The following is a 16109-nucleotide window of genomic DNA, read 5'->3' as shown; positions in this document are numbered from 1 at the left end:
ACAGGGTACCTTCTTCCACCCCCCATCTCTCAGGGCTTTCCACGTCCCCTCGCGTTCTGTGCTTCCACTTTTGCTTTGAGTCTCGTATCTCCCCAGAAGTTTTCGTTAGGAATTTGGTACTGAACAAAACCAACCGCCACCACCGTGAATATTCACTGACAAAGAAATTGCATCGCTTCTGCCTATTCTTGACACGAAAGCATCACGACTGGGGACAGAACTAACATCTAACACTAGATAGATACAACACAACAATATCCACACATGCTGTACATAAGCGTACTCCATTCCAAAAGAGCAAAAATTTGCAGAGCAGCGTGATCTGCTGAGGCCACGGTGCTATGTTCTGAACCAGCTGCTGGTTCACGGTCTCCTGGGAGGGAAAAATAGCACCCAGGCAGAGTATTAATCAACAAAAAGGAAGAAACACCCTGTTAAACTCACCTGGAAGGGGAGATCCATGGCACTGTTTCCAATCTGATTCACATTTGGCAGCGACCCACCGTAGTACTGGCCACGACTCTGTCCCAGTTGCAAATATTGGGTTTTCTGCAGCTGTAACTAAAAGAAAAGAGGGAGGAAAGCGTAAGGGTAACTCATTTATCTTTCAAATGTTTTAACTGACTCGACTTGACACCATGTCTGTTATCACTGAGAACGGACACCATCTACCAACAGCACGAACTCAACTTCTGCGAGTGAAGGTCAAGCTCTCCACGGAGCACGGGTGGCAAGCGGCCCCGTTAGGTCTCGTGTGATAGTGTAAAGGGACGGAAGAAAAACCAGCTCTGTGGTCAGCAACCATATTCACTTGCCAACAACCAACCACACGAAACCACATCGTTCTCATGTCACCTGCTGTTGTGAAAACCAGGACAAAAAAACCCCCGTGTCAGTCTGATCATGACTCCAGGAGCAAAATTAATCGGCTGTTCATGTGTGATACACAAAGAAGAAAGTCATCTTAATTTAGTACATGGAGAACAGCGTTTAACAAAACAGTCAACCTTTTAACAATCCAGGCAACAGAGATGTTATAGCAAGTTGTAGCTTTCCACCATTAGATAATTGTTCTGGTTTCTCCACCAGGAAAGGGCAGAAAGGCAGGTTTTCAAAGAAAACCCGACCAACCAAAGAAAAAAAAAAACAAACCACAAACAATTCCTTACTGAACAGGTATACATGGAAATAAACGTGACAGTCTGCAAAGTTGCACTAAATGCCAGGTATCACTCTTCAGTTCTGAATGATACCTCTCTACTAAAATACCCTAGGACGCTTTCCCACCGTTGCATACATTTCTAGTGTACAAAAAAGTGTGCAAGAGAGAAAGCTGCGTCTTTTCTACTCAAACATCAACTTCTTTTCATTGTCACTTCTTTCAGAAGACTAGACTGTCTCAACAGCTCACTAATAAGAGCTACAATTTTTGATTAATCTTTTGTTAGTGATCTTTCTTGGTTTTTCAGTTTAGCATTTAGAATTAGTAAATACTAGCATTCAAAATTTCTCGTTCAATTCTGTAATGTTCCCACTCAACACATTTAGATTTAATACCACACTGCCACGGAAGCCCTATTTTACACTGATAAAGTGGAATTTTCAACCACCAGAACACAACAATCTTGCTCCCAGGGATGCACATCTTGCAAGGACTCAAGAAACTACAATTAAAGTAGAAGAAATGGGCTTACATAAGTTCCCTCTCCTCCCACTGTGGAGGAGTACATATTTTATAATGTATGTTGTTCCTCACTAGATGTCAACTGGCTGTTTTTGCACTCTGAAAACAAGAACATTCCTAGATTGGTAGCAAAGAATTGTTTAAAGACTAAACGTTCAGATCTTGGACTAGATGCAGGTTGGTTGCTAAGGTACTGTCGTGTGTACATCAACAAATCTGGTTTAGTTTCATTCAAATAGATCCGAAAGCCTTCGCCCCACCATGCCAGAATTTTGAAGAGCAAAGTTTGGAAAAGGGCTAGAAAACGCGGCATCCCCAAACCTGGATGTTCACACGGGGGTTTTTTCTTCAAGTAAAGGAAGCGGCGGGATGGAAAGGAGGGGCTCTGCCTCTACAGCTTTACCACAAAGGCCCTGAGGTTGAGCGAAGATGTTTTTAGCAAAGGGAAGGCAGAGCTGGCACTTTCCGTGTTGGCAACGCGGCCTGTGCCGAGCCCTCGCGCAGAACGGTCCTACCCGAGCGGGGATGCTGAGCGGGGCTGGCAGTGGCCACCTCACACCGCATGCTGACAGCACCAAGGTAGCCACGGAGGGAAAAAGGACCGGGCCGCTTAGATCATGCTGACGCTTAGGGGTACGTACACGAACGTAGGCCCTGAACAGAGGAGGAGAAAACAACATCACCCCGAGGAAAACAGCACACACATTCTTCTGTCTTTAAAACCACCCCTAGAAAAGCAACCCAAATACCCTTTGTTCACCGAATCTCCCCTAGAAGCCACCAATTCCCAAATTGCCAAAATCTTCATGCTTTAGCTGAGGGACCGCATTAGTCCAAAACCTACGAGACGGCGCTCGGAGACGAAACCTCTCCGTGGAACAGGCTCTCAAAAGCCTTCGGGCAAGATACCAGTCACAAAGCGGCTGATGGCTTTTTTCTTAACCAAAGGGCAGATAAATCCCCTCAGCCTGAAGACTCACAAAATATTCACAGCGTGCCGTAACCAACGGTTCAAAAAACCCCACCTAAAAGGTAGGAAAGGGCCCCCCGCCCCCCCCCCCCCCCCCCATTTCTTTTGCAATCTTCTGACACGCAGTTACAACCCAGTGCTCTCTAAGCAACACACGAAATTAGAGAAACGCGCTGGTATCACTTAATGAGTCACAGCCCCTCTAACTCCGAGCTGCAGATCCCTAAAAGCACAATACCAGAACTAGCTGTGCTTTTCGCCTGGCCCGTACATATGGTTTTGTTGTTAAAAAAAGGCTTGCTCGGGATTTGTGCCAAACATTGAAGTAACTATTTCAACAGGTGTTGGTTTCTCCTCAAAAAATCTACTATAAGGCACCCGGGGGGGGGGTGGGGAAGGTTGCTTTATGTTTTTTTTAATGTTCTGGCCTTCCCCAGTACGTACCTACCTCAAAGCATAATGTAACAGGGAGGTCATGACCATTTGTCTTTCCACTGCAGTTAAACATGGAAATGAGGAAACGTAAGAGATCGAGAACTAAAAAAACGAGCTCGTTAAATGGCTTTGCTGTATCATTAATTTTAGTAACGCTACCTTCGATAAACACTTTCGGAGATCCGTGCCAAAAATCAGACAACTGATTGCTCGTTATTGCTGTCGTACATCATCACACCAGCGTGTAGATCTGTGTTTGTTCCTCTCTCCAGCCTCCTGCCTTTTAACAGCGAGTGGCCCCCAGACTACGCGGTTTATTGGAGACCATCAACAACTGCCACTTGCAATCTCTGAAGATCAAGTGTAAGCAGAGCAGGCCGGGCTGCTGAGCGCCTCAAATCTCCAGCTCTTTAGCTCCTAAGAAAGTATTTTTAAGTACTGCGACGTTAGACCTTACTGTCATTCCAGCAGGAGATCTCAAGCAAAATCAGCTCAAGTTTTTCAAAGAGTATCAGCAAAAAAAAAAAAAAACACCTGCAAATTTCACTGTCGAGCTCTGAGGTAACTCGGGAGCCTCAAGCCGTATTAAGGAGGCCTGAGCACACGGAAAGGCAGCACTGACAACGAAAGCAGACGCCGGTGGCGACTAAAATGAACAAACATTTCCTCTTTTTCTGTACCACCACCTCGTGAGGTGAATTAGGTATTTGCACAATTCGGGGATCGGGTTTGAAGAGGGGGATTGTGGGGTTTTATTTTAAAAGGAGGGGAAAAAAAAAAAAAAAAGGCGCCTTTTCTCAACGGAAAAATTCAGATTACTTTCAAAATGTTAACAAGTCTCCTGGCAACTCTAGCGTTATCTCCTGGGGTTCGATTCAATTAGTGGCAACTTGCTTTCTGTATGAATCTAGATAGCAAAGTACGATAATGAATTACTTCGTGTTCACCAGCTATATTGATTTCTTGAACCACAAGAACTTAGCGACTACATTACAGCTTTTCTGCTTATGTATTATGCGGCCAAGATAATAGCTCCTTGACAGCTGAAAATATTGCTAAATATTCCAGTCCTTTCCTGAGAAAGCTTTTGGTAAGGAAAAAGCTTCTGCTTGTTAATCCACTTTATTTCTGCTTGGCATTCTTGTTCAGGAGAAATGTTTCCCAAACGACAGATCCTAACTGAATCTGTAATTTTCCCTCCACCAGCATTTCTCTTATGCTACTTAAAAGAAAAAAAAAAAAAAGAAAGTTTTAAGTTAAAATCCAATTTAATCGTTATAAACCAAATACTTCTGCACAAACAGTTTTCCAGAATAGCTGAAAACGTTCCCCAGGTAAGAGGCTGACACACTGATGGTTCGCCAAACTTGAAGTTATGTTAAAACCAACAAATTTCTGCAAAGGTGCAAGAGTAACCACCTGTGAGGCAGCAGCAGCATCTTTACAGCAAACAGGAAAGGAACCATTACCTTCCCATGCAGCAATTAGGAATTTGGAAGCAATCACATTCTTAATTCAGCTGGCAGTTGAGTAACATGACATGATCTTACTCTGGTTAATGGAACTGAACACACAGAACTTTAGTAAGAAACCAAAAGTATTAGATTTAACACAATTACTGACTTGCTAACAATGGAACATTCTTCCAGAGACTAGCTTTTATGTGAACCCATTTACATGAACCACCTCAAATTTTCCAGCTAGATTGGGTAAAGTTTGCTGGATATACAGCTGTGTTTGTAGGGAGAGATTCAAGTTATACAATTAAAAAAAAAAAAAAAAAAGGAGAGAAACATATCCCTAAACGCATATCCAGTTTTCCTACAGACTTTCTAAATTTCCAAAATAGGCAGACGGGAATCAAAGGAAGCATTTATTAAAATTCAACACTTCAACTTCTCTAAATTCTTCCCCAAAAATTCTGGCAAATTACAAACTTATGGACAGAACTTAACTGTAATCAAGCGGCAAATCTGACACTGGAATTAAGTCAATCAAAACCCCCTACAACTGTTTATTTTAAAATGCCCTTTTTAATACATAAAAATTTGATTCCCATAACCATAATAAAAGGGTGGAGTGTCTGTTTGATAAAAAACCCCTAAGGTATCTGATGAGTACAGGAAGTAAGATTTCATGATAACTGTTCTTTTGCTGGCTTGCAGTTTCCATACCAGGCTTTCTTATAAATTTTAGCTTTCCACTTCAGAAACCTTTCTCTTCAGCATGTTGAGGCTAATAAGCAGCCAAACAAGTGCAGATTAAAATTAGAAATTTATTATTAAAGCTTAACTGGAAATTAAATTCCGTTTAAAGGATTAACTGGACGTTTTAGAGACTGCATTATAGGTAAATCCCGTTGTTCAAATCAGTTCAAAGTTTCCCAGCTGGACACGTCTGAAATTTCTCAGGAAGCCTTTCTCCGAAAGCAGCCAGAGGCAGGAGCTGCCCCAGAAAAGAACACAGAGTTGCCCAGAGTTTATAAACTGACTGGGATTGATCCGGCATCCTCAGTAACGTGTCACTGCTATTTTCTGATCTCTCCCTAGGGACGAACTCGCAGCCCAGCTCCTGGTAGAGAGGTCTACTTCAATGAAAAGGCACTTCAATTACTATTTTGGGCCTCTCTGCAGAAGAGCCAAAGATAGACAGTAGAGACCAAGGGCCCTTTCATCCTCAGAACCGGACTTTTCAAGTTCCACAGGTAGGGCAGCGAGAGAGAAACTTTCCAGGTCAAGTGTGCACGTTCTGCCTCTCCCGCGAGCCAGCAGAGACTCTCCCAAACTACTCATCTGGCTTCTTTCTGCAGCACGAAATTAAACACCAAGTCAAACAAACCCTCAAGACAAGCCAGTCCCTCTGTGGAGTCCCAGTGGAAGTGTTTTCTTCAAAGGGAGATTTCCTCCCATTCACAATCCTCATGTTGATAAGAAAAGCAAATACAGTCTTAAAAAGAAAGATAAGTTACCATTAATTTAACGATTCACAGTTATTGCATTTAGATTTAGTGGCAACATAGCCAATAGCTAAAAATCACCCAATCACCCATCTAACTATTAAATTTTAAAAGTTTTTTATGTTTGTGTCCAAGTTGCCAAAAACTATCCATCAACGAACTAACTGCTCTGACCACCAAAAGAGCTTGGCTCCTCTCTGCCCCTCAAACTAACCCTCTTCTTTCAATACCCTAAAGTTTGCATTAGAATTTGAATTTCAGAAACTCTTGCTACTCAACCAATTTCTAAAATTAATGTACATCAAAATAACTGCTCGTTTACTAAAACCACCCTTCATGAAAGCTGTCAGGAATTTATTTAATTAAACGAGGAAGGATTCAAAATCAATAAAAGAGAATCCTGGTTAAGCCAGGGAAAAGAAAATTTAAATGTTAGCCACAATTTCATTAATTATAGCAGGTATTCAGCTGCCAGTCCCTCTCTACATCAACAGAACCAGACGCAATCTCATTAAAGCCAAGAACTTAAAATTAATCTCAATAATGAGAAGACGCAGAAAGTTATTAGCAGAAAAAAAGTTTCACGAGCAACGGAGGATGTGGTTTTATAGTACACCCAAGCTGATCACGCTGTGGAGAACGCAGTCCCAGTGCTCCGGCTGCCTCCCCTTTCCCAGGGAAGCCGTGTAACCGTGCCCCTCTCCTTGCACCAGAACTCTCATGACCTGGAAGAAACCTGGTTAAAGCAGTTGAACTAGCGGAAAAACTTGGTGGGTTAGCTTGGTTTCTCTTCACTTGCTCACCCCACACCAGATGAATTTTTGATAGTAGAAGGGAAACAGGAGAGAACAGCGGGAGCCAACAAAAGGATCAATTTCTTCTGGTTTACTGCTTGCATCTCAGTTATCCTGCTATAAAATGAGAATAATCGCACCAGAAGAATCCTGTAAAGATGAAGTTGTTCTTTAGCTACTCAGACTCCTGCACAGTGTAAGACGTGGAGCAGTTCCCCGGGGGTTCAGCTATCCTATCGGCAAACCAAAGTCTGACTGTTGCACTCTGAGGCTCAGAGCAATACACTGAACAAGGTGGATAAATCAAAATATTTAACAGCCTCCCAGTAAGCCACCATTATCTGGGTTTGTGCTGAAAGAGGCAGGGGTCTCAGTCTCACTAGGGGAGTGGGGAATCTATGATAAATTAATTAAAGACTATCATTCTGCTCACGCAGAAGCAGATGAATGAAGATTGGAAAGACTTTTGGAATGCCTGACTTTTTAATCTCTGTAATGTTTCTATAGTTTGAGTAACTGAGAAGTTAATACTGACCGGTTTTATAGTTCTATCAGGTTTTTGACAATTTATTGCAAATAATTAAAAAGACTTTGATTATTTAGATGCTACAGATTAAAACCCACCTACACATGTTATCGAATAGCTGAACAGGTGGCTAAAGAAGAGATGGATCTCTACCTGCAATTTTAGCCCTTTACTTTAATTTTCCAAGTGATTAAAAATTAGATGATGAAATCTATTAACATCCATACTCTTCCTTTCATCTGAGCATGCACCCACAGAAGCGTGTACATGACAGACGCTTCTCTTCAGTCCAAAGAACGTCCCGATAGAGAGGAGAAATAAACCTTAGGATGCAAACCCACTCCTTTTAAATTGTCGTTCGGAGCACCCAATGCTCCTCTGCCTAATACAAAGGTGCAGCACCAGGAAACTACAGTTCAAGTGCTTTGATAAAAGACACCGATTCTCTAGAAAAAGGCTTGACCACAGAGCTAGATAAAACACATCTCCCATCACACACAAGTAAGCAGTCTGCTATCAGTCCCTTCAAGCTAATGCACGCTGCAGGCAGAAGAAGGGAACTCTGAAAATTGCGTTCCTTCCTCTCAAGATCACAACACGCTGAAATGCGCCTGCTGCAAAGCAAATGACACTGTTCTTTGATTTCTGAATAATCAACCGTTCGGGGCAACCAGGAAAAGTGAACACAGCACACAGAGTAAGGCTAGAACAGAAAGAGCACAGCTAGCTCCTCCACCACTCTTCCCGGCTAATGGAGACAGACTACACAGGCTAATTTATCAAAGAAAAAGAAAAGAGAACCCCTCGCATTTCTCCCTCCTTTGGGCTGTCACAATCAGGAAGAAACGCCATCAAGCCAGATTTCTAAAGTAACTTATTTCCTGCAGTTTCACATACTGATCCAACAGCAGCAGTGGATCCAAACGCACAGCTGTTCCTCCCAGGAAGACTGGTAAAGGAAATGAAGTCTGAAGTTTAGAGGAAAGGTATAATCCGCAGTGATAGCAGCTGCTCTGTCTGGGTCACTTGGGATTTAAAATATTCCATCAGCAGCTTTGTAACAAAATGTTTTGCAACGGTTTGGGTTTGGTGGTTTGTTGGTTTTTTTTTTTTTTTTTAATTTTAGTTATGTTTTTATTCTCATAAAAGCGAAGATTTTAACACTGGCCAGAAACAGGCAAGTGCAGACAAGCCGAGCAAAAGTTTCCCTTGTTGCCTCTGCCAATCATAGCTGGCCTTCTAATGCTGTTAGCATCCCAGCGCAAGAGCCAGTGCAGAGAAAAGCACCACCAAGCCAAAACAGGAAGCCAAATGTCTACTACAAACTAAGTGAAAATTACCACGAAAAAATCCAGACATATGGTATGAACTGGATCTGAACCCATGCTTTTAGAACTGCTACATCATTGTTTACTCTTCCATCACCATAACTGTCATTGAAGTCACTTTCAAGTATTTGTTCCATTATCACATCGACATGTCAGGACACAAACAGCAAAACTCTGCAGGCCAGCCAAACACAGTCATTAACAACAAAAATTCAAGAAAAGGGGGGAGGAAAAAAAAAAAGGGCATTTTTGCTTCTTTTTTTTTGTTTAGGGAAGGAATCTGTTGCAATATATTGGAATTTAGCAGCCACAAAAGAGCAACAGCTCTGCTTCTGCCGCCCTGAAACACTTCACAACCAACTCTCTACTCGCGCAGAGCTGCAAACACGAGGCCAGCACCGCACTCGGTTTTTACCCGCAGACAGCTACAGCGCTACCAAGCACACTGTTCAAGGATTGAGGGTTTTCCCAACGCACTAAACCACCCACATTTTCTCAAAGACTTCAGAAACCAACAACAAACCGTGAGGTGACATATTCAAGGACCAGAACCAAAGGGATTCTGCTACAGCCTGTGCGTGTCCCAGCTCACATGAAGTCAGTGCCAGGCTCTGGCCGGAGGGAAGGGGAAGTAGAACCTTCCCCCTCTATCTCACAAAGCCAGAGCTTGAAGTGGAACAGGAGCTCGCTCCAGATGCCAAAACAAACTGGGAATCAGAAGGTTTTTCACCATTACAGTAAGGAAAACTGCTAGTCAGGGGAAAGGGGACAGCAAGGCAGCTAACCTGAGATTTTGTAGCCCTGATGAAGCTTAAAGGTTACCCGACAGTATTACAGATGTGCTGCGGTCCCAGTTGCTTACCAGTAAAACATGAGGTCTCAAAGGGTGTGCACCCACTGGAACACGTGCGTGGGTCCCTTGCATTGCCTAAGAGCCTCTACAAAATTAAAGCAGTCCTGAATGGTTCTGTGCTTTGAAAAGGAGAAGGGAGATGATGGAGTAAGTTCTTCTCTCCAGTACCTACAACAATGCCAGTCATTTGGGGAAGGTATTCCTGTCGGTTTGGTTTTGGGACTATCTCAAACCATTTCATTTTTGCAGCTGGCAAGTCCATGAAGCAAAGAACTGCCACGGCAAAGATCGCTTTCTCTTTGTTTCGAGGCGCAGCCGTTATCGTAGGTTCCTCCTCACTGGAAAGCAGCCTCGGTCACCTGGCTGATTCGTGTAGCAAAGAGGAGAAAAAGCAAACCCGAAAAGATCAGACGCAGCCCCAGCCCACGCAGCCGAGATGCAGAGAGTCACTACTCTGAACCAACTTCAAATAAACTTCTCCCAACCGGTAACTGCAATACTGCCTTGCTAAAAGCACCATAGTCCAGTCAAATAAATTTCATTCCTAAGAGCTGTGTTATATATTGATCAGCAAAGCTCAAACAGGAATCATCTGAATCCCTGCCAACTAGCGATCACCGCACTTTTAGCACTCCAAGAGAGCCAATTATTACTCATGAGTTCATGGTGTTTTCTTCACCTTCCTGTTGAAGGGATTATTTAAGACCTCAAATCACTTAACTGGATTGTTTTGTCCTGTTATGAGTCATCTACAAATTCCGAGGCACCGTTAGATTCTCCTTCAGGAGCTGCAACCAACTCCCCAGCCTGCCTCAGCTATAAAACTGTAGGAAACGGGGTTATAACAATTACACACGTACTCGGACCTCTACCCCAGATGTCTTCTAGAATTCATGTGAAAGTGAAAAGCTCTCACCCCCCAAGGCACACTCACTATTTATACACCACCCAAATCCACATTACACACCAAAACAAAAATCCTTTTCCTTCCGAACCCAAAGGGAACAAACCAGAACGTTTAACTTTTGTGGAGAAAGCGGGCGGGGAGAGGGAAGAAGGCAGCAGCATTTAATGCCGCGATCTGTTTTTATTATTTACTTCTGCTTTACACCAGCAGAACTTTGAACAGCGGCGCTTCTTTACACGTTAGCTGCATTCAACTTTCTCCAAAACATGAACTACTATGAACTACCTGATGTTTTGGGATCGAGGGCAAAGAATCGGTACGAACACACCTTGCAGAATTTGAATAAGTAAATAAAGGAATAATAATAACATTTAATAGACAGGCTGTCACTCTGTGTTTCAAAACACTTTGCTATTTCTGGTGAACAAAGGTTTACTGTTTAAAACTCAACAGTCACAACTGAGTAGCAAGTAAAAACAGGATACAGCACAACTAGAGACTTAAAATAGTGACTATTCTTCAGAGTTCTGCTCTATCGCTGGGCAGAGCGCCAAGCTAAGCTACAATATGAACCAAACCTGATTTGCACTGCTTTTAAAAACAAACTAGATCCCCTGGCAGTTCTGCGAATGCCACCCTTCTCTTCTGAAAGCGTTTCAAAAAAAGAGAGGCCTGTGCGCTGCTGATAATCCAGTACAACACACCAGAGGACCCATCCTTGCAGCTCATCGATTACTTGATAGCAAAAAGAATCCTTTGCCTCCCCGATATATTTAAATCTAGCGCGATGCTCTTCAAACCTATTTATTTTCATGGTCATTATTAGCTAACAACGTACTTGTAAAGCAAATACTCATTCTCAGCAGGCCAACATATCTGTTTGCTGGTTGACAGACAACATTTCAGGGAACAACAGACAATGAGTGTCCCGGCTAAAAAAAAACATTCCTAAACCAACCCCACTCCTCCTATTGAAATGTCTCAGAAAAGATGAAATAAAAGCAGAGATGCCCTCATTAAGGGAGATAAAAATAGCTTTTATGTTCCATTTTTTATTTTTAGCTAAAGAAGGAAAATTCAGTTATGTAACCCTACGAGTTTCGTAAATGAGGAGCCGAGCGGGGCACGTTGGCACTCCTTGGAGTTCATTAGCCACCAGGAGGGCACCTCACTCGGCACAAGCACAGCTCGTTCAGTTAAAAACCTCTTAGCACAGAATAAACGTGCGATTTAGCCGCTGCCGAGGCCCACGTTGGTTCACACGCAGAGGGAGCCGTTTCACGACGACCTTCAGTCCGTGATACCAAGTCCCCCAAAACCACCGTGGCCTTTGCAGCACGTTCTTCCCTCCAACAATTCCTCCCGCAGCAGCTCAACCTTAAGCCCTCCTATTGCAGCTCAAGAAACTGCTCGTAGCTCTTAAGACGAGGCATCAGACAATTCTCTAGGCATTAAAAATACCTGCCATTAGAGTCAAAATTCTTGGAATGCAAAAGGCTCGTACAATGTAATCATTCCACTGCACAAGAGAAAAATCGAATGACAATGAGAAGGTCAATAAGACATCTGAATCCGGATAGGCTGGTGGAAACTCGTGCAATTTTTAAGATATTGTTTTTGCTCTTCGCTCACTAGTGGAGAAACGCCACAGAGGCGGTGGGGGGCAAACAGGGTCTCGTGGAATTGTGACTGAACGACTGCAACAAGGACAATCCTCATCCACGGCGGGTACAGACAGAACTGGGAGAAACCCAGCAGCACCACTGCAGTAACCGCTGGCTGCTGCGTGGACGCCGTGGATACGATCTACATAAGGCTTTGCAAGGGAAAAAAAAAAGGTGAAAAGTCAGTTTATTAAACACGCACTGTCTTCCCTTTTGCCACTGAGGTTGGTGGGTTGGTTTTTTTTTCCCTCTTAATCCAGCTTACTGATCTTGAAACACCACTTAAGGACTCCAGAGCTAGAAAAATCTTCTGCACAGCTTCACATCGCTACAAGGCGCCCCTTCTACCGCAGGCCTAAAGAGGCACCAACGCACAGAAAGGCAGGTCACAAGTAACCGATCCACCTCCTGAGCTGAGAACTATCACCATCTGCCTGAAAATACACATATTTTGGAAAATCAACTCAAATTCCCTCCCCTTTGAGGCTTCGGCTACTTTCCAAGGAAAATAATACTAACATAAATAGTGGGAGTTGGGTATTAAAATTAACTGAAAATTCATCTAACGGAACTGCAGTCTGCCATTAACACATCTTACTATTACGTAGCGATAAGCAACATACCAAAACCCACAAGCGAGCAGCCCAGCAGGGATATCACCGAGGATATTTTCCCAGTCAAGAAAAGCAATAGACCAAGCAGGCAAGAACGTAAATACGCATTGAGGAAATCTGCCTGTAAAATACAGACTTTTAGACACGGATCATGAAGTGCTGTAGAATTATCACTGAAGCCTAAAGCCAGAACGCATCATTTCATTCTCCTCTACTTCATTATTTAAGACCCACTTTTTGTGGGGGTGTGGTGGTGTTCTACAGCGAAGGATTGTTCTGGTACAAGGGGAAGAATTTTCAGTTCCCAAGAAATCATCTGCAAAACAAGACTATCATCAGCACTCAGTTACAACTTTACAAAGTACCAACGAGACCACGCAAAAAGATCCCTGGTGGACATCTGCAATGCTCGTTTGGCTCAGCAAAAGCACCAACGCAGATCCTGACAGGATTCTTAGTCCTGGATATCACTTACACAGCACTGAACATGCTATGCAAATTATTTAAAACAAATTAAAGCAACATTTTAAATATTAACTCCTACGCGCTATCAGATACGCTGATCTCAGCTAATGAGTTAATAAAGACTCACAAGTTTGGCAACCACCTCAGGTTCACACCAAAGCCTTTGGGACCACAGTTGTTTATCAAAATGCAAGTACTTCAGGAAAAAAAAAGGGAAGCAGCACTGAGGTCGCAACCAGTCGCTGTCACAAAATGAACACTGCTGCAAGCTTATGTTCACAAAAAATCTACCAGATTTTGACAGTTTGCTGCTTGTCACCCACTTACTCCGATCCTGTCAGCTACCATATACCCTCGACTACAAAGCAACAGCTACTCCAGCACATCTACAAAAACACCGGGGTAAAATTCCAGCCATCGCAACCGGAAATGTTATTTTAAAAAAGAAGAGCTTCTTTTCTTTATTGTTTTAAGATACAGTGTTACATCTGCTGAAAAGTGCCCCGAAGCACACTTGAGTTTTCAGATCCTACATTAGGTACAACAATATTGGTGCCAGTGGGGAACACGCCATTAGAGACTGATCGATGTCGTCAGGGAGATTGACAAAACCACCATAACGCAGCCCAAAAAACCACCCCTTTGCAATTAGAGGTAGATAACAGACACCAAAGACTGATATTTAGCCTTTAAGACATTTTGTTTAAATCCCTATTGATCATTTTTGAGAAGACATCTACTTTTTGCCAAATTAATATTTTATTACCGCTACAATTAAAGTGTCTAGAAATACTCAATAATTTCTTTACAGAACAACTTACACGTCTCGTCAGAGCAGGAAACTGCCTGGGCTAAAGCTCACCTCAAAAAAACCCCAAACCCCAAATCGGTTTGATTTAATATGGTCAAGCCCTGACGCAACCCACCGCAGGGCCCTGCTGGAGCTCGCCCTCGCACGGCGCTGGGCAGCTGCAGGCACGAAAGCCGACGGAGCTGAAACGTGCACGACGCTGCGGCCTCAGCAAAGAATCGGAGTCTTGATCTTGATAAGGCACGGTAAGTGCTTCATAGCGAAAATCCATGACATCGATCAATTGATTATAAAACTGAAACCAAACGGTTAGGGCTAAAGGCGGCGGTTCGACGAACGGCAGATTTAAAAGGAACGTCCTTTCCAAAGCAGCGCAGGTAATCCAAGACAGTCAAATAAAAACGCAGTTTACATGATAAAATAAATAAATAAATAAAAAGCCATCTGATTGAGGAACCTAACCACAGTTAAAAATGGTTTTCAACACCACGTCCTCACACAATCACATTATGGGCTTTCCAGGGCTTAGGGGTTTCCCCCCTCCTTCCTTTTTTTTTTTTGTGCTGTATAAAGAACAGCTCTTTTCTCTTTCAGCTAACAGATACGGAAGAAAGTTTGCATCTAGGCCACAGGGCTACCAAAATAATTTTTCAGTACAACATATTCTTGAAAAATACTTTAAGGAACGATGCCTGTTGTACCTTTTTGTGGTTTAACGCTTTCCTTGCGCAGACAACGCGAGTCTACCTCTGTCCTTCTACCGATGACAGCACCTAATTCAGCTTAACACAGCATCAACTCCTCCTGTTGATGGGTTTGCCACGTCTGTAACTTCTACAGGAGCTTTGTAGCTCCTATATTCACAACTGTAACTCAAAGCTGTAAAAGCTACGTACACTGGTTTGTAAGTAGAGGGCAGAGAAACTCAGTATCTATACCTAAAACTTTTCAGGACCTCAACTACAGGCAAAGCTCAGCTCTGCAGGAACGGCTCTGCAGCTTGGTAATTCACTCCAAGGGAAAACCCCAAATCACCCTCAAAGAGCTGACTGTACATAACACCTTGAAAACGTATTCTCTTACTAAATGAGTAGGTTCTAGAAATGCAAATCACCACAAATGCTCTCCGCCGCTGAAGCTAAAGAAAACCGAAAAGCAGCGCCCAGAGCCGCGCTCCACACGTTCGTCCCGCGAATTACAATTAACACGCTGCAATCCAGCGGCTGCACGGTCCCAGTCGCACGTGCCCACAGATCCTTCGCCGCTTTGCTGCCTCATTAAACAGAAGGACTTGGCCACGGCACAGAAAAAGACTTTGTCCGAGAGCTGAAGCAGCCGTAACGCACGGCAGTGATGGGATAGTAATAAAAAAAGTCATTGTCTCCTTAAAAAAAAAAAAACAAACCCAAGTGCACAAAACCCTGCCTGGGTTTCGCAGCAGAAACACGACCCTGGAGCGTGCGGGCTCTCCGGCGTGGCAGATCAGCCGCCGACTCGCCTGTTTACCTTGGACAGCTCAGAGGAGCGCAGGAAAGGCGAGCACTGCCCCAGGACAGAGCTGCTTTGTGCCCTCACCGCTGCGTCTGCACGCTCGGCTCTACCACCCTTCTTCTCACGGGGTTTGCACTGGTATTTCAGCACGTTCCACGCCGTCACTCGCCCAGCCCGGGTTTCTCAAGGGAACGGTGAAGCCCCACTACGGGTGCTGCGATGTGGGGGAGCGCGTGTGGTGGTACCGAAACCAACCGACTTGGTTCCGTGTCCTGCTCCACCCGAGGAATTGGAGGAAGATCACGGATGAAGCCTAAGCGACCTATTTCTTCGTCTGGAAATGTGCAGATTCAGGGTCCCAACCCTGTATCTGGGAAAGTAACAAAGAAGAAAAACACCGGCTAGAGCTTGAAAAATTAACAATTGTTTTGAGAGAAACTCACGACGCTATTCACCTGAACAACACTACTTCCAGCTGAAAGCATTAACCTCCGTGCTTGGAGGGCTCAGCCCTGGTTTTGATGCATTTCTTTAATATCTTTCAGACACTCAAAAAGACTATTAACATAGCCAGGAATTTCTTTTTTATCAAATTATTTAATAAAGACATG

The 16109-nt window shown here is 43.5% G+C and overlaps 1 protein-coding gene across 4 annotated transcripts in view; it reads right to left on the bottom strand.

Moving 5' to 3' along the window:
- CRTC1 (CREB regulated transcription coactivator 1) overlaps positions 1-16109 on the bottom strand; it is a 42262-nt gene that overhangs the window by 21944 nt on the left and 4209 nt on the right. For all 4 annotated transcript variants that reach the window (XM_086477344.1, XM_086477341.1, XM_086477342.1 and 1 more), the window contains exon 2: positions 445-561. In XM_086477344.1, the coding sequence (XP_086333470.1) occupies positions 445-561 (117 nt within the window). The remainder of the gene's footprint in view (positions 1-444; positions 562-16109) is intronic.

This window comes from Leptosomus discolor, chromosome 24 (genome assembly GCF_034619465.1).
Source record: "Leptosomus discolor isolate bLepDis1 chromosome 24, bLepDis1.hap2, whole genome shotgun sequence".
NCBI lineage: Eukaryota > Metazoa > Chordata > Aves > Leptosomiformes > Leptosomidae > Leptosomus > Leptosomus discolor.
The sequence above is the reverse complement of the archived record's forward strand: the minus strand, read 5'-3'. Positions and strand labels throughout refer to the sequence as shown.